General features: G+C 35.0%; 1 protein-coding gene across 2 annotated transcripts; it reads left to right on the plus strand.

Annotated features, from left to right (window-relative positions):
* Nucleotides 1–244: 244 nt before the first annotated feature.
* Nucleotides 245–23,350, plus strand: LOC143042589 (uncharacterized). 2 transcript variants are annotated; one of them, XM_076214987.1, is made up of 3 exons: nt 245–360; nt 6,742–6,843; nt 19,377–23,350. In XM_076214987.1, the coding sequence occupies exons 2-3, from the start codon at nt 6,769–6,771 to the stop codon at nt 23,004–23,006; spliced, it is 3,705 nt and encodes a 1,234-aa protein (XP_076071102.1). In that variant the 5' UTR covers nt 245–360; nt 6,742–6,768; the 3' UTR covers nt 23,007–23,350. The 2 variants fall into 2 exon arrangements, with proteins under 2 accessions (XP_076071102.1, XP_076071103.1); XM_076214988.1 differs by lacking the exon at nt 245–360 and adding an exon at nt 1,963–1,985.
* Nucleotides 23,351–24,165: the final 815 nt, after the last annotated feature.

Below are 24,165 nucleotides of genomic sequence, written 5' to 3' on the forward strand. Positions count from 1 at the left end.
TTTCTGTGTTGTCCGACATTGCGTTAGTTTTCGCGGGACCTCATACATTCAAGATTTGAATTCGGTTCCTTACCTGGAAGAAGAAGAAGAAGAAGATAAGTGTTACACAGACCCTTATACTACAAATAAAAAAATCACCATTTTCAACCAAATAAGCTAATAAAACGGCAAGCTTTTTAGAAAAGCTATTTCTTGTTAAATTGCTATATAAAATTCGCGGATAATCAAGTCTTTTCCGTCCCGAATCAAAAACTAATGTGTCTCCGGAAACTTCCTTTGTGTTGTTTTGATTGATTTTGGTTTCATAAACGCCCAATTTTAAAGCTCCCAAACCACACTAACACTGTATCAGAAACTTTGGTAAGTCAAATATTCGTTTACAGTCTAAATTTAGAGCTGTATTGCACAATTCAATCTAGTACGAATAATTATCACTATCCTTGTTGGGACGCCTTCCTACATACGTAGCAAGGCGTCCCAGAAAAAAAAGGAATAAAAATAGCCTTGCAAGACGTCATAATCATAATTGGACAAATTTCAATTGGATATAAAAATTGCACTGGTGAATCCAGAACTCTTTATAACAGTTATAAGGGGATCCATAGACCGAATCCTTCAGTCCCTATAAATTATGCATATATTTCCTTATTTATCATCTGATCATGTTCATATTTGCTTTTTATTGCTTTTGCCTTTTACTTTTGTTGCAATATAGAGACAGAAAGCAGTGTCCATTTAAAACAGGAGATTCCAGTGATATTGTTTACCTTAAATTAGTGGAGAATAAAGGCTTTTTCCCCTGGAGAAGAATCCCAATTTGAAAATAAAATGGCTTAAATCTATTCCCAAAAAGACAACTTTTTTCCCAAACAGTGCAGTCTCAGTAGTAATTGTGCATGAATACAAACTGAAAACACTCATTTAAACAATTTTCTTGCCTAAAATGACTATATATGTACACATTTGAGGGTCTATTTATGTATCACCACTCACAAAATGGAGTCTTATTATTTTAAAGCAGGTTTTGACTCTTGAAAATGGGTCTGTAAATTAAAGTTTCAGTCAAATTCATTGTTTATTTTAAATTTCCCAATTTGATGAAAATGACGCATATTTTCCCAATAAAAAAGGGTAGAGGTAGTTTTGAAAAAAGCCAACAATATCACTGGATTCATGTACATAGAACATAGTGACACAGGTGCGGATCCAGCCATTTTTAAAAGGGGGTTCCTAATCCAGAGTAAAGGGGGGTTCCAGCTATATGCTCGCATTCAAATGCATTGATCGGCCAAAAAAAAGGGGGGTTCCAACCCCCGGAACCCCCCCCCCATCCTGGATCCGCCAATGTGACACTGAGAGGGAAAAATGGTGAGATTTGAAAGAGAACTGCTTGTTCCCTTGCGGCGCTACAATGTTCGGTTTCTACTATAATACAAAGGGTCATATGTATCTTATGTTTTTATCTTGTTCTATTTGTACCTGGGAATACAATAAAAGTATCAGTTAATATTCAAAGATATTTAATTTAATGATATCTAGTTGCACAATCATATTAGTCCTCTTGTCAGAAAAAAACTGAAATCTAAAAGCAATAATAAAAAAATATTTTTTTCATATCAAAGAGGAAAAGAAAGTTGTTATATCAACTAAAATTTAAACGTGGATGCTAAAGGGTTATTAACGTGCAAAGTTTTTGGCCTATTTATTTCACCTGTTTTCCTGTTTTAACGTTTTATTTCCCGTTTTTCTGGTGTTTAGTTCAATGTTCGTGCTTCATATCTTCCCTTATTCACTTGCCATGTTTCGTGGCAGTACTCTTTATTTCTCATGCTTGTCCTAAATTTGATTCGAAGGTAAACTAGGCTTAAATTCAAATTCGGCCCAAATATTGTATATGTATGGTATTCAATAAACATGATAAAGTTCATGAATCAGTATGAATGATATTTGTTTTTAATTCAGATGCAACTAACAGACGCTGAAAGGTGAAGGCAGGGTCTTTATTTCTATTAATAAGACTGCATGAACCGAATACGGCTGAGTAAAAATTTCTAGTACTTTTTTCATTCAACATGTTCAAATTTATGATTTTATTTCTCATGCTTTGTTTTTTCCAGATTTTTATTTTCCGTGCAATGTTTTTTCTATTTTTATTTCACGTATTTCCTTTTTCAGGAACCCCCTTTACCACCCTCTAAAAATGTTCTTTCTTATCATGTTTATGAAATTCAGTGTTTCTCATTAAAAATTATAAATTTAGCATAGTTAAGCTTGGACATCATGGACATAGTATAATAGTCCCAGAGATGAGCAATTTTAATTTATAAATTGAAACAATGCATATACATGGAAATATATACATTAATCAAGTAGATCTAACCAAAAGTATGTTAATGCCAGTGTTCTCCTGCCAGGCCGTTTAGCCGTTTTAGCGTCGCGGTGCCACGACAATATATTTTTTCCCTGTGATGCTATAATAATATCCGCGACGCAATAATTATTTTGAGAATGCTATTTTTTTGTTTCTATATCACATATATATCCATGTCTTAAATTTTGAACTTCCATCTAATTACCGCTTATGATCATAAAAATTGTATCACCTTTAATTGTAATCATTCAAGTCCGACAAAAGAGGCAATTAAGAGTGATTAAATAGGTGTTAATTGCCCTTTGGGCATGTTGGGTGATAACTGTTTGGATACAATTACCCCAAGCTGACACTTGTGACATGACTAATACCGCGTGGTCTGCAATCCCAAATTTCAACATTGAAAAAATGAAATAGAAAATCATTAAATTATTTTCGAAAACTACGTTTTGCATCACGGAAGTCAAAGATACAAATGATTTTTCTTTAAAAAAGAGGTTTGGTTGTTTATTTTTACAACTTTCAAAAAAAATACTTTCTTTCTTTTCCAAAACTACTTGTTATTAATCGAGAGCGAAAATTTTGATTGACCTAAATAAATTTTAATACTTCTGTAGAAAATTCCTGGACAGATGCACAGTAGACAGGAAAAATAATACCAAAAGAGAAAACTACTCATTAACAGACTATTTGTTGGATAACTTTGTTGAAAATATATATCATTTTGATATAAAGAAATAACTAATACCGGACATGTCGGAAGTGATAAAAAATTGTTTTTATGAAATAACATGCAACCAACTTTAAAATCAATGCATGTTTTTGATTTGTCCACTAGTACTCTTTAGTATCCAAGTTGCGCCAATTTTATTAATTATAATTTGAAATATTCAGTTTGAGTTATTTCCCATTGAATAGAAAATTAATAAGTATATACATGTGTGTTTCATTTCAACACATTTTTTGTATATATAAATAGCATTGGCAGATCCAGGGGGGGGGGGGTTCCGGGGGTTGGAAACCCCCTTTTTTTTGGCCGATCAATGCATTTGAATGGGAGCATACAGCTGGAACCCCCCTTTACTCTAGGTTGGGAACCTCCCCCCCTTTTAAAATGGCTGGATCCGCCCCTGAATAGGGTTCTTTCAAATGCTGAATCTAACCTAATAATTTTATTTAATTAGATAATAATCTATTTTTATTAAAGGATATCTACATGTATTTCATTATATAACATTGTGTACAGTGTAGATAAAGTTGTTGGCATTGATAGATAAGTTGCAGATCTATATTAGTTTGTGACAAATGTCAGAATAAAAATTTTTGGGAACTATTAATTATACCCCCACTTTAAAAAAGTGGGGATATACTGTGAAATTTCTGTCTGTACGTCTGTCCATCAGTCCGTTTGTCCTTCCGTCCCATTAATATTTTTCATCCGACGCATTTTCTCAGGAACTACAATACAAGTCAGCTATACTGTGTGATGTGTTTTCAGATTCATCACTCAACAGCTTCCTGTTTACCGAACTCTTGTATCATTTTACACATGATAGCCAAGTCGAAAATTTTCGTCACATTTTTCTCAGGAACTACAATACATGGATTTCTGAAACTTGGTTTCAGGCTTTATATAAGTCAGCTATACCTAGTGATGCGTTTTCAGGTTCATCACTCAACATCTTCCTGTTTTCTGAAAACTTGTTTCATTTTACACATGATAGCCAAGTCGAAGTTTCACTTGTTATATATATTTGATTATAGTTTGGAAATAGATGATAACAGCATATCTTATTTGAGAGAACTTTTATTTATTTAGTGGTTAAATCATCATGATCGTAGCTAATTTTAAAGAACTATTTTGCTGATTTCTTATATTTTTTCTGGTTCATTGAAATAAGTTTGAGTTATTTCCCTTTAAACCAAAAACGGATTATTTAATCAGTTTTTCATCAAAACTTGAATTCTTTGGGTTCCTAAGTGCATGAAGTGTTAATGAGAAGATTTGGAGGACAGTATAGATAAATTATGAAATTGATTGTTCGTTATAAGACATACTGAAGATAATTACAGATAATTTTTATAGATTTTTAATAGATATTGTATTGATGATAAACATGATAAATGACATTTTGAACTATTTTTTCCTTTTTGGGGATTTTTTTAAAAATTAATGTAGAATCATAATAATCTGATGTAGGGTTATTAAAATGCTGAATCTAAACCTGTATCTATTTCGTTGTTAATTAGATAATATATATACCACATTGAGGTCAGTCAGGGGTACTTCTTGTACACGTTATTTTTATTTACTTGAAGAAGTAAAATAAAATATACACATATAAGTAAATAAATAATGTTTAAATAATCTCCCCTTAATTTTCTCAAAAATTTACTTGTATAAGTAAATTTTTCTTACAATCCCACAAAAGTCCTCAAGCTTTAATGATTTTTCCCAGGTTTGCTCAATTTTTTTTTAGAGTTCAATGTTTCATCTCATTAATTTAACAAAGAAACTGATTTGGCAAAGATCTTAAGTATTTGTGCAAGGCCTTCAAAAATTGATCCTTGGGGGCTTGTAAATGAGCAGTGTTCTGAAGATAACAGACAAATGGGATTTTCATTGTCCATGAAATTACTCTTCAATGAATAGCATGATTAGTAACAACATCTGCAAAGGGCAGATAATTTGATATCATAAGAATTCACTAAAAGAAGATAGGATGACTTTTTTACTTCTACAAGTAAAAAAATCTGAATGTCTAAGGGACATAACTCAGGCAATATTTTTTTACCTATACAAGTAAATAAAATTCGCTTGTATAAGTATCCTACAAATTTACTTATAAATATAAGTAAATTAATATTACTTCTTCAAGTAATTAAAATTAACTTGTACAATTAGTACCCCTGACTGGAGGTCCAAAGGGTGTTAAATTAAAAGTTTGTTCAATTATAAAAAAAAAATGAATTCTTGGGGTTCTTTGATCATTTGATATGCTGATTCTAACAATGTTTTAGTGGATAAATTATATCTTGTTTTATTGTTTATGATTAGAAACATTCAGGATGAGTTATTTCATTCACTATGAACATGATGAATAGAATTTAATTAAGATTTAAGTATATATTTCATTAGATTACATTCAATGACATTGTGTAAATAAAGTTGTTGACATTGATAGATAAATTGCAGATCTACATGTATATTATTAGTTTGAAATAAAAAATATTGGGAACTATTAATCCATTATAATATGGAAATACATGATATAGATCATGTAGACATGGTAGATATAAGATCATATTTATTTAGTGGTTAAATCATATCTAATTTTAGAGAACTATTTTGCTGTTTTTTTTCTGGTTCATGGAAATAAGTTTGAGTTATTTCACTTTGAACAGATATATATGGTTTAATTAATAAATATTTCATCAAAAATTAAATTCCTGGGGTTCTTTGATATGCTGATTCTAACAATGTACTTAAAGTTTGTTTATTGGACCAGTGGTCAATTTAAAATTTTTCAGTTCTTTGACCACAATCATTTTGTGTCACGAACCTAAGCTGTATCAAGTATTCAATTACAATCCAAATTCAGAGCTGCTTTAAACTGCTTTAAATGTGTGTCTATACTTGTTTTTATATGACCGCAATTTTTGGGGTTCATATAATGCTAATGATGTCCTCGTCTGAAGACACATTTGGTTTCCGGACAATAACTATAGTTTAAGTGAATAGATCTCTATGAAACTTTTGAAGAAGGTTCAATATCACAAAGAAAGATTGGGATTGATTTTGGGGATGATGATGGTCCCAACCCTTTAGCTATCAGGGGTCCACAAGGGATACAAAAACAAACATTTTTCAAGTTTCAAGATAATAACTTGTTTATCATGTTTATAAGTATTTAAATTGCTCTGAAATTGTACAACCATGTTTAATACCTCAACATGCTCAAGTAGCATGTTGGGATTCATTTTGGAGGTTTTGGTGCCAACAGTTTATGAATTAATGGTCAAAAACAAACATTTAATATGTAGTTTCCAGACAATATATGTAACTTACGTGTAAGTGTCAGGATCTCTCTTGACATTGTACCACAAGGTTCCATATCACAAAGGCATGAAAGGGAAGGCTGGGATTCAGTCTGGGGGTAATTGCCCCAAACATACAGGAATTATTATTAATTAAGTTTAATGTGGTAGGAACAGTCTTAAATAAAACTTTTTTCTGATTTCATCAAAAAATAATTTAACATAACTACTGTATAATGTACATAATGTACAATGTATTTGTTCACACGGTCATGACTGTTTTGTATATAACATATATAACTTTGAATAAGATTTTTTATTTTTTTTGTTAGGTATGCAACATTGATGCGTGAAACAGAATGCCTAGACTGAAGAGGAAATCATGGAGTCAAAAAAATTTGGAAAAAAAACTACAGATGAGACGTCGAAGTCAAGTATGTATTTATTCACAAATTGTCTTTTAAAAACCAAATGGTGAAAACGAGACTAGTCATTTAAGTTTTACCGGCTATTTCTTCCTTACATGTATGTCTCCAACGTCTTAAAGTTGGTTTCAGTTCTCCCACTTAAGTTTGCCTCAACCAAATGTTATGAAACTTATACATAATGCTTATTACCACACAATACATCAGATTACCTTTTGGTGGATGTATGCATATGGGCAGGAATTTGCTAATATTTAACCTTAGTGTGACATAGTAAGACAAACAAAAAGTGTTTTAAGACCACAGTCCTGTTTTCAACTTTATTTGGCCTTTTTTATTTTTTTTATTCATACGTGTGAGCGAAAAGTCATAACAAATTAAAAAAAAAGTTACAAATTGAACTCCTCATGTTTCTATAATGAACATTAGTCAATACATGTGTGTCAGTGTTGACTGGTGATTAAACAGGGATAAATAAACAAGATTTTGAAATCACTTTCTTCTACCATGTCCACACTGCTGTATAATGGTCAAATGGGAGATCACTAGTATGTCTACATACACAGTGATTATCACCTGTTTTTGTCACAGCAAGACACTACTATCTGACTGACTGACAGAGCTGTCACCACATGACTCACTAACAGGGACCTTATCTGACTGGCTAACACAGACATCATAATCTGGTTGGCTATCACAGACATCATAATCTGACTGGCTCACACAGAAATCATAATGTGACTGGCTGACAGGGATATCACAAGCTGACTGACTGATATGGACATCACCAACTGACTGACTGATATGAACTTCACCATATGCCAGGCTGACTAGGACATCACATCTGTTGGCTGACAGGGACATGACCCTCTGACTGGCTTACAAAAAAAAATCACAAACTGACTGACTTATAGAAACATCTTAACTGATTGACTGATATGTACATCACCATCTGCCTGTCTTGCAGGGACATCACCATCAGACTGGCTGACAAGGATACGACCCTCTGACTGGCTGACCGGGACATCACCAACTGACTGACAATGATGGCAACGCGGTTAAAATATCAAGTTGTGATTGGTTTAACGCTGTAGGGGGTTAGTTAATTTCATAGGGGGTTCATAACGCGTTAATAGTGATGTCATCTATTAATGTTGTTGTGTTTCATTTTTTATTTTTCAACATAACTTAGCAGAAAAAGTTCAGCATGCGATAAATTCATTATACCATTACTTTCTGACCCCCAACATACCATAGAGGGTCTCACCCCCTATGAATTTTACTAACCCTCTATGGATTCGTAGGTGGTCAGTAGCAAACCATATTGCTTATGTAATAGGAACAGTTTAACTGATTGACTGATATGTACATCACCAACTGACTGGCTGACAAGGACATCAACATGTATTGGCTTAACGGGACATTACCATTTGATTGGCTAACCGGAACATCACCATCTGACTGGCTGACAGGGACATCACGCTTTGCCTGTCCTACAGGGACATCACCATCTGCCTAGCTGACACGGACATCACCATCTGCCTATCTGACAGGGACATCATCCTCTTTCTGGCTGACAGGGACATCACCCTTTGCCTGCCTGAGAGGGACATCACCCTCTGACTGGCTTACAAAAAACATTGCAAACTGACTGACTTATAGGAACATCTTAACTGATTGACTGATATGTACATCACTATCTGCCTGGCTTGCACAGCCATCACCATCAGACTGGTTGAAAGGGACATCACACTCTGCCTGGCTGACCAGGACATCACCCTCTGCCTGGCTGACCAGGACATCACCCTCTGCCTGGCTGACCAGGACATCACCCTCTGCCTGGCTGACCAGGACATCACCCTCTACCTGACTGAGAGGGACATCACCATCTATTGGCTGAACGGGAGATTACCCTCTGACTGGCTGACCGGGACATCGCTATTTAACTGTCTGACATGCATATGGAAATCACCATCTGACTGTCTGACAGGGACATCACCATTTGACTAACTGACAGGGACATCACCATCTATTGGATGAACGGGACATTACCATCTGACTGGCTGACCGGGACATCACCATCTGACTGTCTGACAGGGACATCACCATATGACTGTTTGTCAGGAACATCACCATCTGACTCATTTGTGACTGGCTGACAGGGACATCACACTCTGACTGGATGACAGTGACATCACCCTCTACCTGGCTGACAGGGTCATCACCCTCTGCTTTGCTGACAGGGACATCATCTAACATCACCATCTGACAGGGACATAACCCTCTGCCTGCCTGAAAGGAACATCACCATCTGACCTGCTGACAGGGACATCTCCATCTGACTGTTAGGCAGTGACATCACCATCTGACTGGCTTACAGGGACATCACCATCTGTCTAGCTGACAAGGACAACACCATCTGACTGACTGACTAGGACATCACCAATTGCTTATCTGACAGGGACATCACCATCTGACTGGCTGACAAGGACATCACCCTCTGTCTGGCTTTTAGGGACACCATTCTCTGTCAGGCCGAGAGGGACATCACAATCTGACTTACTTACAGGGACATGACGCTCTGACTGACTTACAAAAAAATATCACAAACTGACTGACTTGTAGGAACATCTTAACTGATTGACTGTTTTAATGTACATCACCATCTGCCTGGCTTGCACGGACATCACCATCAGACTGGCTGACAGGGACATGACCCTCTGACTGGCTGACCGAGACATCACTAACTGACTGACTATTATCACACCGCGGTTAAAATATCACGTTGTGATTGGTTTAACTCTGTCATATGTTTACCCCTATGAGACCGTAGCAGAGATGGGTCCGATTACTTTCAATGTAATTGATTAAATTACAATTACTTTGTCATTTGAACGATTAAATTAAATTAATGATTACATCATTTCTGAAAGTATCTGATTAAATTAATGATTACATTGGCAAAGTAATCATGATTACATCTGATTACAATGAATTCAAAAACAAAACATTTTGAATGATGTGAATGAATAAACGTTAACTAAAATTTCACTACATATATATACATTACACTTTATCACCAATGCTCTCTGAATTATTAACCGGATTTTTGTGACAAAAATGTCGGTTATTGATTTGGGGATTTACGGCGGGCGGGCGGGAATCAAATGTTGTCCGTGCATTAACTCATGAACCGTTCAACCAAAGCTTTTAAAATTTTAATATGTTGTTACTGACAACTAAATGAAGGTCAAGTTCATTAATGGCGATTTTGACTTTTACCGTTCAGGAGTTATGGTTCTTGAAAGATTGAAAAATGGAGTTTCCAGTCGTGTCTGTGCATTTACGCATGAACTGTTCTACCTAAGCTTCCCAAATTTTAATATGTTGTTACTGATGACAAAATGGAGGTCAAGTTCAATAATGACGATTTTGACTTTTACCGTTCAGGAGTTATGGTTCTTGAAAGATTGAAAAATGGTGTTTCCAGTCGTGTCCGTGCATTTTCTCATGAACCATTCAACCAAAGCTTTTGAAATTTTTATATGTTGTTACTGATGGCAAATTAGAGGTCAATTTTAATAATGACGATTTCGACTTTTACAGTTCAGGAGTTATGGTTCTTGAAAGATTGTGAAATGGCGTTTCCATTCATGTTGTTGCATTTACTCATGAACCATTCAATCTAAGCTTTTCAAATTTTAAGATGTTAATGCTGATGACAAAATGGAGGTCAAATTTGATATTGACGATTTTCACTTTCACCATTCATCAGTAATGGTTCTTGTGATATTGCCAGAACACAAATAAATATTAATAAATCCGGTTTGCTGTCGTTGTGACAGCCTCTTGTTTTGAATTAAATTCAATATAACTAAAATTTCACTACATATATATACATTACACTTTATCACCATGATCTCTGAATTATTTTGAATTAAATTTAATAAAGATATATCATAATCAAGAGTTTTTTGTTTGTCTTCTGACCTCTTTCATAATTTATATGTATTCCAAGTTGCAGTTTATGGAGGTTTAAATATGGATGAAATAAAGTTACCAGTTAAAACTAGGTTAAATTTTAACAGAAATGTTTAATCAAATTGTAAAAAATATGTAAGTACTAAAAATCATTGCGTTTTACATGTCCAGTTCAAATACATTTTAAAGAATTTTAAACAACATATTAGTCCAACTTTTAATTTAGTTTGTGCTAATTAGATAAATTTTCACGTCTGATTCGAATTTATTCATTCACATCATTTCGCCATTGTACTTTTTTTCGCTTTCGATCTTTTATATCTGGGCGTCACTGGTGAGTCTTGTGTGGACGAGGCGCGTTTTTGGCGTATTAAATTTTAAACCTGATGCTTTTTGTTATTCATTAATCATGTGTTTCTTTGTCTAATACGTTTTTCTATTTATTTGTATTGTAGTCCTGTAATATTATGTTGTCATTTCTATGTTATATTTAACATTGCCATTAAAGTGCGAGGTTTGGCATGCCACAAAACCAGGTTCAACCCACCATTTTTTCCTTTAAAAATGTCCTGTACCAAGTCAGGAATATGGCCATTGTTATATTATAGTTCGTTTCTGTGTGTGTTACAGTTTAACGTTGCGTCGTTTTTTTTCTCTTATTTTTGAGTGTAAATTGACATTGCGATAAGACGTGTCACGGTACTTGTCTATCCCAAATTCATGTATTTGGTTTTGATGTTATATTTGTTATTTTCGTGGGATTTTGTCTGATGCTTGGTCCGTTTCTGTGTGTGTTAGTTACATTGTAGTGTTGTGTCGTTGTTCTCCTTTTATATTTATGCGTTTCCGTCAGTTTTAGTTAGTTACCCCGATTTTGTTTTTTGTCCAGGGATTTATGAGTTTGAACAGCGGTATACTACTGTTGCCTTTATTCATCTTGTATCATATATATTTCCCTACAGCTATACTCAATTGGTAATTGCAATAAAAACAAACCTTAATTAGTCTCCTACCTGTCAATTCAAAGTTAGCAAAAATCACAAAAATTAACAAAAGATTATAATTCAGGGTTAAAGAAAAGTATTACTTGAATATATAACAGCTATTATTAAATAATAATATGAAGATCATTATAAAACGATGAATATATATGCATGTACAATATCTTTTACCAAGATAAAAGGTATATAATTGAATTATATGTCTCTGCTTAGGCTAATGATGACTTTTCAATACTGTAACAGTTTATTTTTTACTGAAGTAGACATACTTAAAGTAACCAAACCATTTTAGTATGTTAAAAATTTATCAAATTTTTTATATGAATAACAAAGAGGTTCATTTAATGACCAAAAACACAATTTTAGAATTTTTTCATTGTAATCAGAATGTAATCAAAAAGCAATCATGATTACAGGGTATTTTGAAGAGTAATTGATTAAATTAAATTACATGTAATCAGATTTTTGGCTGATTAATGATTACACTGATTACTTGAAGAATTGTAATCAATTACAGCTGATTAACGATTACAATTACAATTACCCCAAGTCTGGACCGTAGGGGGTTAGTAAATTCCATAGGGGATTCATGACGCGTTAATAGTGACGTGATCTATTAATGTTTTTCAGTGTTGTGTTTCATTGTTTATTTTTCAACATAACGTAGCAGAAAAAGCGTGTGATCAATTCGTTACGGTTAATTACTGACCTCCAAAGGACAAAAGAGGGTGAATAAAATCCATAGGGGATTCGACCTCTGACCTCACCCACTTTGAATTTTACTAACCCTATATAGATCCATAGGGGGTCAGTAGAAAACCATATGACTTATAATAGGAACATCTTAACTGATTGACTGATATGTACATCACCAACTAACTGGCTGACAAGGACATCATCATCTATTGGCTGAAAGGGACATCACCATCTAACTGGCTGACAAGGACATCACCATCTGACTGTCTGACAGGGACATCACAATCTGACTGCCTGGCAGGGACATCACCATCTGTCTGGCTGACAAGGACATCACCATCTGACTGGCTGTCAGGGACATCACCATCTGCCTGGCTGACTAGGACATCACCAACTGTCTGGCTGACAAGGACATCACCCTCTACCTGGCTGAGAGGGACATCACCAGCTAACTGGCTGACAGGGACATCACCATCTGATTGGCTGACTGGGACATTACCATCTGTCTGACTGACAAGGACATCACCCTCTGCCTGGCTGAGAGGCACATCACAATCTGTCTGGCTGACAGGGACATCACCTCTGCCTGTTTTGCAGGGACATTACCACTTGACTGGCTGGCAGGGATATCACAATTTGTCTGGCTGACAAGGACATCACCATCTGACTGGCTGACAGGGACATCACCATCTGCCTAGCTGACAGGGACATCACCATATATCTGGTTGACAGGGACATAACCATCTGTCTGGCTGACAAGGACATCACCATCTGACTGACTGGCAGGGACATCACTATCTGACTGGCTGACAGGGACAACACCATCTGACTAGCTGGCAGGGACATCACCATCTGATTGGTAGACAGTGACATTACCGTCTGCCTGGCTGACAGTGACATTACCCTCTGCCTGGCTGACAGGGACATCACCATATGTTAGCTGACAGGAACATCACCTGATAACAACATAGAAAACTGAAGAATAAGCAACACGAACCCCACCAAATACTCGGGGTGATTTCAGGTGCTCCGGAAGGATAACAGATCATGTTCTACACGTGACACCCGTCGTGTTGCTCATTTTATAACAAATCCGGTAAATAGTATAATTAGGGTCCCGCCAAAGGCGGTCCCCTATAGTGATCAGTCTGTCCGTCCGTCCATCCGTCCGTCCGTCCGTCCGTAACACTTTGTGTCCGCTCCATATCTAGAGAACCATTATGATTTCATACTTTATACTTTACATGTTTATTAACCACCACCAGAGGGCGTGTCATGATGTATGTACAACTTCCTAGGTCAAAGGTCAAGGTAAAAAAACTTTGGTTTCAGTTGACAACCCTGTGTCCTGTGGTGAAGATCGTGTCCGCTCTATATCTTGAGAACCGTTATGATTTCAAAGTTTATACTTGACATGTATATGAACCAACACCAGAGGGTGTGTCATAATTTATGAACGACTGCCTAGGGCAAAGTTCAAGGTCAAAAACTTTGGTTTCAGTTGACAACCCCATGTCCTATGGTAAAGATTGTGTCCGCTCTATATCTTGAGAACCGTTATCATTTCAAAGTTTATACTTGACATGTATATAAACCAACACCAAAGGGTGTGTCATAATTTATGTGCAACTTCCTAGGTCAAAGGTCAAGGTCAAAAACTTTGGTTTCAGTTGACAACCCCATGTCCTATGGTAAAGATCGTGTCCGCTCTATATCTTGAGAACCTTTATCATTTCAAAGTTTATACTTGACATGTTTATAAACCAACACCAAAGGGTGTGTCATAATTTATTTACAACTTCATAGGTCAAAGGTCAAGGTCAAAAACTTTGATTTCAGTTGACAAACCCATGTCCTATGGTAAAGATACAATTTTTTAATGCACATTATTCACAGCGGGGCTCACAGAGATGGCTCCCATCTCAATGATATCTAGTTTGGAAGGTCACATTTATGAAAGGGAAGGTGATTGTGTTTACGACGTAAGAAATATATCCGATGTCATCTGTGAAACGGTTATTCCATAACGGTCAACCAACTCGTGATGGCGTCCGTAAAATGTACGAAGGGATGAACTTTTGGTTTTATAGCTTGTTGGTGAGCAGCAACCCTCGATCAAGAAAATCAGGATAGGAAATACAAGCACGACAATATCGTATCATTTGGGAGATATATACCCCGTATGCAGGTGCTGCTGGAATGGTACTACTTAGAAATTGAAAGTTCACAATTGGAAAGCTGAATTCATCTCTTTTGTCGTTAAGTGTTGTTTTCAACCGACCCTCATTATCAATTTCTAGATGTAAGTCAAGATATGAGACCGACTTAACTGTATCTGGTGTATGCTTTATCTCTAGTTCGATGGGATAGATGCGTTCAACCTAATCACCACGTTTTAAATTATTTAATGAGGGAACATCATCTATATAGCGGAATGTAAAGTTAAAGGATATTGTTAACTTCTTATCTTTCATCCTAAGAAGTTCCTGTATGAAATGTCGACGGTCCTCCGAACGTAACAAATATGTTTTCCATCAAGATATCAAGCATCTTGATAATGTCAGTTTCAGAGAATTTTTTGTTTGAATCAGAGTGATCCTTTACAAAGTAGGATTTATCCCTCCCTTAGACACGATACTTGTATCTACGTTGGCGTTTCTTTTTTATGAACCAAAGCAATACCAACTCTTTAAATTTGTCTTTTAGTTTGGAATGTGGAATACTTGTGTAAAGCGTAGAAAAGTCAAATGTGTTAATACTATTTCCAGATGAAAGAGTGTTAGATTGTATGTACTATAAAAGATCTTTGGATTTTTTTTGTATCCACAACTGATTCACGCCACCTCTAGAATAGGCAGTTTCACATTAACTATGATTATTACTATGAAGCCCGGCTTTGATTGCTGATAAAATATATGTTAATAATTTAGAAAGAGGTTTCGTGGAGCACTTGGAAGACCCAGCAATATACCATTGTTTGTAAGGACACTTATGTAGTTAAGGTATTCAATACAATAATGAAAGATTCAGTTCTTCATCTTTGGTTAAAAAAACAAAGGAACAAAGAACAGACCTATGGTTTTCCAGGATTTCCGTTTTGGTAAATGTCGTGAGGGTATATGTTGAGTTTCCAAGTGAATTGTCAATACCACGCCTGGTAAACCATCTAATCTCAACCAAATGGTTGAGACGGAAAAAAGTATTCTGGCACTTCCTGTTGAGCTTTTCTGGTTCAAATTATCCAAAATAAACATAGGGTAGGTCGACTTTTCGTCAATTTACTGAAAATTAATGCGTTTTTTTGTAAAATAGGAGAATGTCATGCCATAGATAATTGAATTAGGGTTTCTCTCGTGTATAACATGGACCAATCTGATTTAAAATGACATCGGAATGACTTTTCTCAAGCAGGTAAATGTGGCCAGTGCAGTCAGCTATTGACAAAATGACAGCGATATCTTTGATAAACTCATACATATCAGTGAATTAGTATTTTTCTAAAACCTTATAAACATAAAATTACAGTTTGTTCTTTTTCTTTACTTATATAATTGCATTAAGCGAAATATGATATAAAGTATGTAATGTTGAGATTTTCTGGTATCGGTTGAGATATTCTGGAACAATGTTGAGATCTTCTGGTGAATGAAACTTTCAACTATAGCTTAGTATCAATTACATATACAACCGTCAAAACGTTCCAACTGTCATTTAAATCTTGTCTGTAGTTATGACAGCAGCTTCTGAAGAGACCTTTGGTTGTAATAGAGTCTAAATAATAAACAACTGTGTGTTTTTTTAAAGTATTAAAGTTCTAGCGCTGGAGATCAATAGTCTAGCGTTTGAGATGCAGTTTTGCACAGAAGCTATAAAGTCAATAATGGTGTAATTGACATCTCCAAAGGCTAGAATTTATTCCTAAATTGCGTATCTTGACATCTCAATAGCTAGCTTTTAGATATCTACATCGCTACACTTACATTTGCAGTGCTGGTGTTAATATCAACATACAACTGTATCACTTTATCTACAGAACTTGGTTTTAAAAATCGTTATCACGGGACAATTTGCATCCCCTGCGCTATATTTACATAATCAGTGCTTAACTGTGAATCTTCAACACTCGACCTTTATTCTGACAGCCTCATATCGTGGTATGTGGTTCCTTGTTTATAAAGAATACATAGACGTGCCACAGGAATGGGTCTCTTTTTCATTGTCAAATTATATATCAACGGGTAGCAATTTCACCAAAGTAAATGTCAGTGGGTCAGTTATTTTCTATAACGTCTTTTCTATGTTTATAATCAATATGAACAGGAGTAAAACTGCAAAGATTGTAGTATTGGTGTTTGAATGAGTCATTAACGCCCATTGTCTGACTACATGCATATGCAAGACGAGTACATGAAAATGTTGCACGAATATAAACCCTCCTATGTACTAGATTGACACGCCGTGTGTGCTTTTGAAATGAAATTGATATACACGTCCACTTGTATTTGTGTACTTCTGGTCAGTTGCATTTTTCAACTGTTTTTTTTTTATTCGTTCTTATGTTGTACTGTTATATTCCAATGTCCCAGGTTAGGGGAGGGTTGAGATTCCGCTATAACATGTTTAACCCCGCCACATTATGTATGTATGTGCCTGTCCTATGTTAAGACCATGTATTTCAGTGGTTGTCGTTTGTTTATGTGTTACATATTTGTTTTATTTCCTTTGTTTTTTAAAAATAAGGCCGTAAGTTTTCTCGCTACAATTTTTTTACATTGTCATTTTAGGGCTTTTTATAGCTGACTATGCAGTATGGGATTTGCCGTACGGTGACCTATAGTTGTTAATTTCTGTGTCATTTTGTTCGCTTGTGGAGAGTTGTCTCATTGGCAATCATACCACATCTTCTTTTATATCTATATTTATAGTATACACAAGGTATTGTCCCGCAGTTAATATTTGTCCCTTTTTAACACATTATTCTAAATCTAAGTCTAGATGTGTTTACTTCTCACTTCAGCTGTGATCACACCGTACCGGATAGCACGAACGGACGCCTAACGGATAAAAGAAAAGAGTTTCCGTTGACAAAATTGATATCCGTTGGGAGTCCGTTGATAAAGATACGTTGTACGGATTAAAAACGGAAACGGGACGGACACATACTGTAAAAAATGGACGCCTACCGGATGTACAACGGACACTTCATCCGTTGAACGTCCCTTAATTCAAAGTTTTGAACATGCTCAAAATTTTCCACCGGACAGAAGGGACATTGATGGATAAAACGTATGCTGAACGGACATAAAACGAAAACTAAGGGATGTCTAACGGACATGAACGGATTGAAAAAAGTTATCCGTTTGGCGTCCGTTTGCGCTATCCAATAAGGTGTGACTGGTGCTTAAAACTCCGGTCACACCTCACCAGATAGCGCGAACGGACGCCGAACCGATAACTTCTTTTTTTTGAATTCGTTCATGTCCGTAAGCCGCATGTTGTTATCCGTTAGACGTCGGTCGATATCTGTTTCATTTCGATCAGTGTCGGACTGTCCGCTTTATCAGTCGACGTCCGTTCTGTCCGATGGAAAAAAATGAGCATGTTCAAAACTTTGAACGGACGTTCAACGGATGAAAGGTCCGGTAAGCGTCCGTTTTTTACAATACTCGTCCGTTATGTGTCCGTTTTGTATCCGTTATTTGTCTTATACTAAGGTATATAGGATTTTGAATTACCAATAAGGATATATATAAAATCGATGTCAATTAATAAACATAACTTGCAGCAATTTTTACCCCCCCCCCTCCCCCCCCTCGTAATAGAGAAGAAAATTGTCATTTTATTTGTTTCTATTAACAAATTTTTGTTACTATAGTAAACAATTCAGTAAGCATTTATCGCCTTCTCTAACAAAGAGGTTCAATGCTTTGTTCTATTTCAACCGGGTTTCCGCCTGATACTGCGATCTACACGATTGCACTACGATCGTCAAAAGCATTTTTTTTTAGAGATCGTGGTGCGATCTTGGCCTAGTGTGACAGGGTCCGGGGTATAATATTAATGTTGCTGAATATTACCAAAGGAAGTGCCAGAATACTTTTTACCGTCTCAACATTTGGTTGAGATTCGATGGTTTACCAGGTGTGAATACCTAATTCGTTTATCGTTTGAAAGAGAGGCAAACGATACATAAGTCCCTTAAACTGACAATGCCATGGCTAAAAAGGGAAAACAGACCAACAGACAAACAATTACCGTACAGTATACATATTACATAGAAAGCTGAAGACTTACCCCACAAAAAAAAAACTGCTCCTGCTCCAAATGTGCTTACTGTTATTTTTGAGGATTATGTAATTATATTAAATTTGTTTGTTTTGTTTATTAGAATATCCATGAGAAACCAAACTAAATCATAATCAAATTCAAGATTTCTATTATGATAGGGGCCTCAGTGGCTGAGTCTTCTAAGTAGTCGAACAACTATATCACTAGCTAATCGACACTGAGATCTGAATTCGAATTTTACACTTGAAAGGTGCTCTCCCCTGAAATCTAAATTGACTAGAATCGTTAGTTTTCTTAAGGAGAGTCTTGGGTGCTCTCCTGTACCCTCCAGCTTCCTCAGTTTCCAATAAAAACTGACCTCCATTAAATACAAGTAGCATAATATATAGTGTTACAAGTGATGTTTAACACCAATCCATCTGTCATTTGTCTATTCTGAAATTTGACTGTGCTTTAACTTGACTAGACAATATGATCATTCTAAATGTTTTGAGTAATAGGATATTATAGTATATTTTCATAGATAAAATATATAAAGATATGACTGTGAACATGTGATGTCTTTTTATTTTTTAGGCAAATTTAGCATTACTGTCAAAACAGACCACTGAAATAGAAACCCAAACTCAAATATGTGACAGAAATGAAATGGTAACATCTCATACTAATAACCTGCCAACACCGATTCATAGCAATGATAACAGTCAAAGTGAATACCAGCCATCACTGATTTATTGCAACGATAACAGTCAACGTGAATACCAGCCAACACTAATTTATAGTAATGATAATAGTCAAAGTGAATATAAGCCAACACCGGTTCATAGCAATGCTTACAGCCCCAGTGAAAATAAGCCAACACTGATTGAAAGCAATCATAACAGTGAAAGTGAATACCAGCCAACACTGATTCATAGCAATGATAACAGTCAAAGTGAATACCAGCCAACACTGATTTATAGCAGTGATAACAGTCAAAGTGAATATGAGCCAAAGCCGATTCATAGCAATGATAACAGTCAGAGTGAATACAAGCCAACACCAATTCATAGCAATGATAACAGTCAAAGTGAATACACGCCAACACTGATCCTTAGCAATGATAACAGTCAAAGTGAATACAAGCCAACACTGATTCTTAGCAATGATAACAGTCAAAGTGAATACCAGCGAACACTGATTCATAGCAATGATAACAGTCAAAGTGAATACCAGCCAACGCCGATTCATAGCAATAATAACAGTCAAAATGAATACCAGCCAACACTGATTCATAGCAGTGATAACAGTCAAAGTGAATACCAGCCAACACTGATTCTTAGCAATGATAACAGTCAAAGTGAATCCTCACAAACACCTATATATTTAGAAGAACCTTTAATCTGTGGCATATGTTGTAAAGAGTTTAATCAAATGAGACTATTACGGGTACATATGAGAACACACAATGAAGAACAACCTTATAAATATAATATTCGTTCTAAAGGTTTTAAGGGAAAGAAAGAATTCCAGTTACATATGAAAACACACACTGAAGAACAACCCTATAAATGTGATATGTGTTCCAAAGCTTATGGTCGTAGAAGCTCCTTAACTAGACATAAGCTCATACATCATAGTCATCTACAGAGCCAAATAGCCAAAAGTGACGAAAAAATTGCACACACTAAAAAACAACCTTATAAATGTGATATTTGTTCCAAAGCTTATGGTCGTAGAAGCTCCTTAACTAGACATAAGCTCATACATCATAGTCATCTACAGAGCCAAATAGCCAAAAGTGACGAAAAAATTGCACACACTGAAGAACAACCTTATAAATGTGATATTTGTTCCAAAGCTTATGGTCGTAGAAGCCCTTTAACTAGACATAAGCACATACATCATGGTCATCTACAGAGCAAAATAGCAAAAAGTGACGAAAAAATTGCAACATTAAAAGACAAATTAAGGGAATTTTTCAGAAAAAATACAGGAAAAAAACCTGATGCAACTGGTGAAGTTAACACGATGGTTAATGTCAGACATGTTTTTAAAAATGGCCAGGACTCCACAGGAACTAAAACTGCAAATGAACAAAATATAGCTGTTGTGAATGATAAAAGCTTTAGTCAAGTTAAACAGTCATTAGTATACGTACATAAGAGGAAAGAGACTTCAGATAACTTACCTTTTAGATGTATGATATGTGGTAAAGGGTTTAAGGGAGAGATAAGGTTACAAGTGCATATGAGGATACACACTGGAGAAACACCTTATAAATGTGATATTTGTTCTAAAGGGTTTACCCAAAGGTGCACCTTAGCTAACCATAAGAAAATACATACTGTTCATTGTAAGGTATGCGATTTTGCCAATTGTCAGTGTCATTTACAGAAATACTCAACGAAAGGTGAATTTGATGCAAGAACCGAAACCTGTAACATATGTTGTAAAGAGTTTAAGGGTAAAAAAGTATTCTTGATACATATGAGAACACACACAGGAGAACAACCTTATAAATGTGATATTTGTTCTAAAGGGTTTATTGGAGAGACAAAATTACAGTTACATATGAGAACACACACAGGAGAAAAACCTTATAAATGTGATATTTGTTCTAAAGCTTTTGGTCGTAGAACTTCCTTAACTAGACATAAGAACATACATCATGGTCATCGAGCATGTCGTCAGACCCAAATACTAAAAAGTAATAAAAGAATTAGTGCAGCATCAAAAAACAAATTACGGGAATATTTCAGAAAAAATAACGGAAAAAAACTTGATAAATGTGGTGAATTTATGAATATCAGAAATGTTTTTGACAATGATCAGGATCTTACAGGAACTAAAATAGCAAATGAAGAAAACATATGTGTTGTGAATGATAAAAGCTTTAGTCAAAATAAACAGTCATTACTACATAAGAGGAAAAAATCTTATGATAACTTACCTGTTAAAATATGTAAGATATGTTCTAAAGGGTTTATTGGAGAGATAAGATTACAAATACATATGAGAACACATACTGGAGATACACCTTATAAATGTGATATTTGTTCTAAAGGGTTTATACAAAGGTGCACCTTAGCTAACCATAAGAAAATACATGATATTCATTGTAAAGTATGCGATTTTGCAAATTGTCAATGTCATTTACAGAAATTCTCACCGAAAGATGAATTTGCTGCATCAAAAAACATTCTAAGAAAGTTTTTAACAAAACAAACAGAGATTAACCCTGATAAACATGGTGTAAATAACACAATTGCTAATGTCAGTAATCATCTAAGCAATGAGCAGGAACCCACAAGAACTGGAACTGAAAATGAACAATTTATATGTGGTGTATGTGGTGAAATCTTTAGTGGTGATATACCATTAGTACTACACATGAGAAAACACGCGTGTGAAGTAACTAACACCATGGTCACTGACAAACATGATATTAGCATTGATCATGATCACACAATAACAATTACTGATCAAGATAACCATGATCAAACACTATTAAATACTGATCAAGATAATCATGATCCCACAATATTAAATACTGATCAAGAGCTCATAATATATAATAATGATCACCATGATCACACAATATTAAATACTGATCAAGATAACACAATATTGAATACTGATCCAGAGTTCACAATATCATATAATGATCAAGATCACCATGATCACACAATATTAGATACTGATCAAGATGACACAATATTGAATACTGATCAAGAGTTCACAATATCATATAATGATCAAGATCACACAATATTAGATACTGATCAAGAGTTCATAATATCATATAATGATCAAGATCACCATGATCACACAATATTAAATACTGATCAAGATAACACAATATTGAATACTGATCAAGAGTTCACAATATCATATAATGATCAAGATCACACAATATTAAATACTGATCAAGAGTTCATAATATCATATAATGGTCAAGATCACCATAATCACACAATATTAGATACTGATCAAGATCACACAATATTGAATACTGATCAAGAGTTCACAATATCATATAATGATCAAGATCACACAATATTAAATACTGATCAAGAGTTCACAAAATCAAAGAATGATCAACATCACCATGATCACACGATATCAAATATTAAAATTGAACAATTTGTATGTGGTGTTTGTGGTAAAAGCTTTAGTGAAGAGAATAAATTAAGACTACACACTACAATTACACACACATCATAATTATCTGTGATCACGTGATGCACCTGTTAGACCATGTAATGAACCTATTAGATCATGTGATAAACCTTTTAAATCATGTGATGAACCTTTTAGACCATGTGATGAACCTTTTAAATCATGTGATGAAACTTTAAGATGTAATATATGATGTAAATAAAAGGTTAAATGGGAAGTACAACTTACAGCTACGACAATTCCAGAATTTAACTTGACAAAAATGACAGATTACTAATCAAATGTACAATTTAACTGGTATTTATTTGAAATACACTAAAATAATTAAAGCATTTTTTTTTACCTTTCGAAATTGTAAATTTATCAATTAAAAAATCTTGCATTTACAATAGTATTTTTCTCTATGATCTCACCTGCAATAAAAGTCAAATTATGCCAGACAAAGATATTACACAAAAACTAAAACTCAAGCAAACAATTTATATACGGTGTTTGTTGTAAAATCTTTAGTGACGATAAATAGTTACCACGTGACATGCGACAACATACGTGTTAGTTAATCATTTTTCAAGTGATTTTTATAGTTCCTTCTTATGTTGTAATGTTACACCACTTTCCCAGGTTAGGGAGGGTTGGGATACCGCTAACTTGTTTAACCCCGCCACATTTTGTATGTATGTGCCTGTCCTAGGAGCCTGTAATTCAGTGGTTGTCGTTTGTTGATGGGTTACATGTTTGTTTTTCGTTCATTTTTTGTGCATAAATTAGGCCGTTCGTTTTCGCGGTTGAATTGTTTTACATTTGTCATTTTGGGGTCTTTTATATGCCACTATGCGGTATGGGCTTTGCTTATTGTTGAAGGCCGTACAGTGACCTATAAATGTTAATTTCTGTGTCATTTTGTTTCTTGGTGAGAGTTGTCTCATTGGCAATCATACCACATCTCTTTTTTGTGCCACACTTACGATAATAAAAGGGCATTATGTTTTCTGGTCTGTACGTCCGTCTGTCACGCTCCAGGCTAAAGTTTTTGGTCAAGGTAGTTTTTAATGAAGTTGAAATCAAATCAACTTGAAGCATAGTAAATATGTTACCTAGGTTATGATCTTTCTTATTTTAATGTCAAATTAGAGTTTTTATCCCAATTTCACGGTCTACTGAACATAGAAAGGATAGTTCGTTTGGGGCACCCGTGTACTATGGA

The sequence above is a fragment of the Mytilus galloprovincialis genome, chromosome 8, assembly GCF_965363235.1.
Source record: "Mytilus galloprovincialis chromosome 8, xbMytGall1.hap1.1, whole genome shotgun sequence".
Lineage (NCBI taxonomy): Eukaryota > Metazoa > Mollusca > Bivalvia > Mytilida > Mytilidae > Mytilus > Mytilus galloprovincialis.

Bases quoted from the DNA above. Each gene is read 5' to 3' on its own strand.
- LOC143042589 (XM_076214987.1), top strand. From the start codon at position 6,769: ATGCCTAGACTGAAGAGGAAATCATGGAGTCAAAAAAATTTGGAAAAA. The intron at 6,844-19,376 runs GTATGTATTTAT...TTTATTTTTTAG, and splicing joins AGATGAGACGTCGAAGTCAA to GCAAATTTAGCATTACTGTC.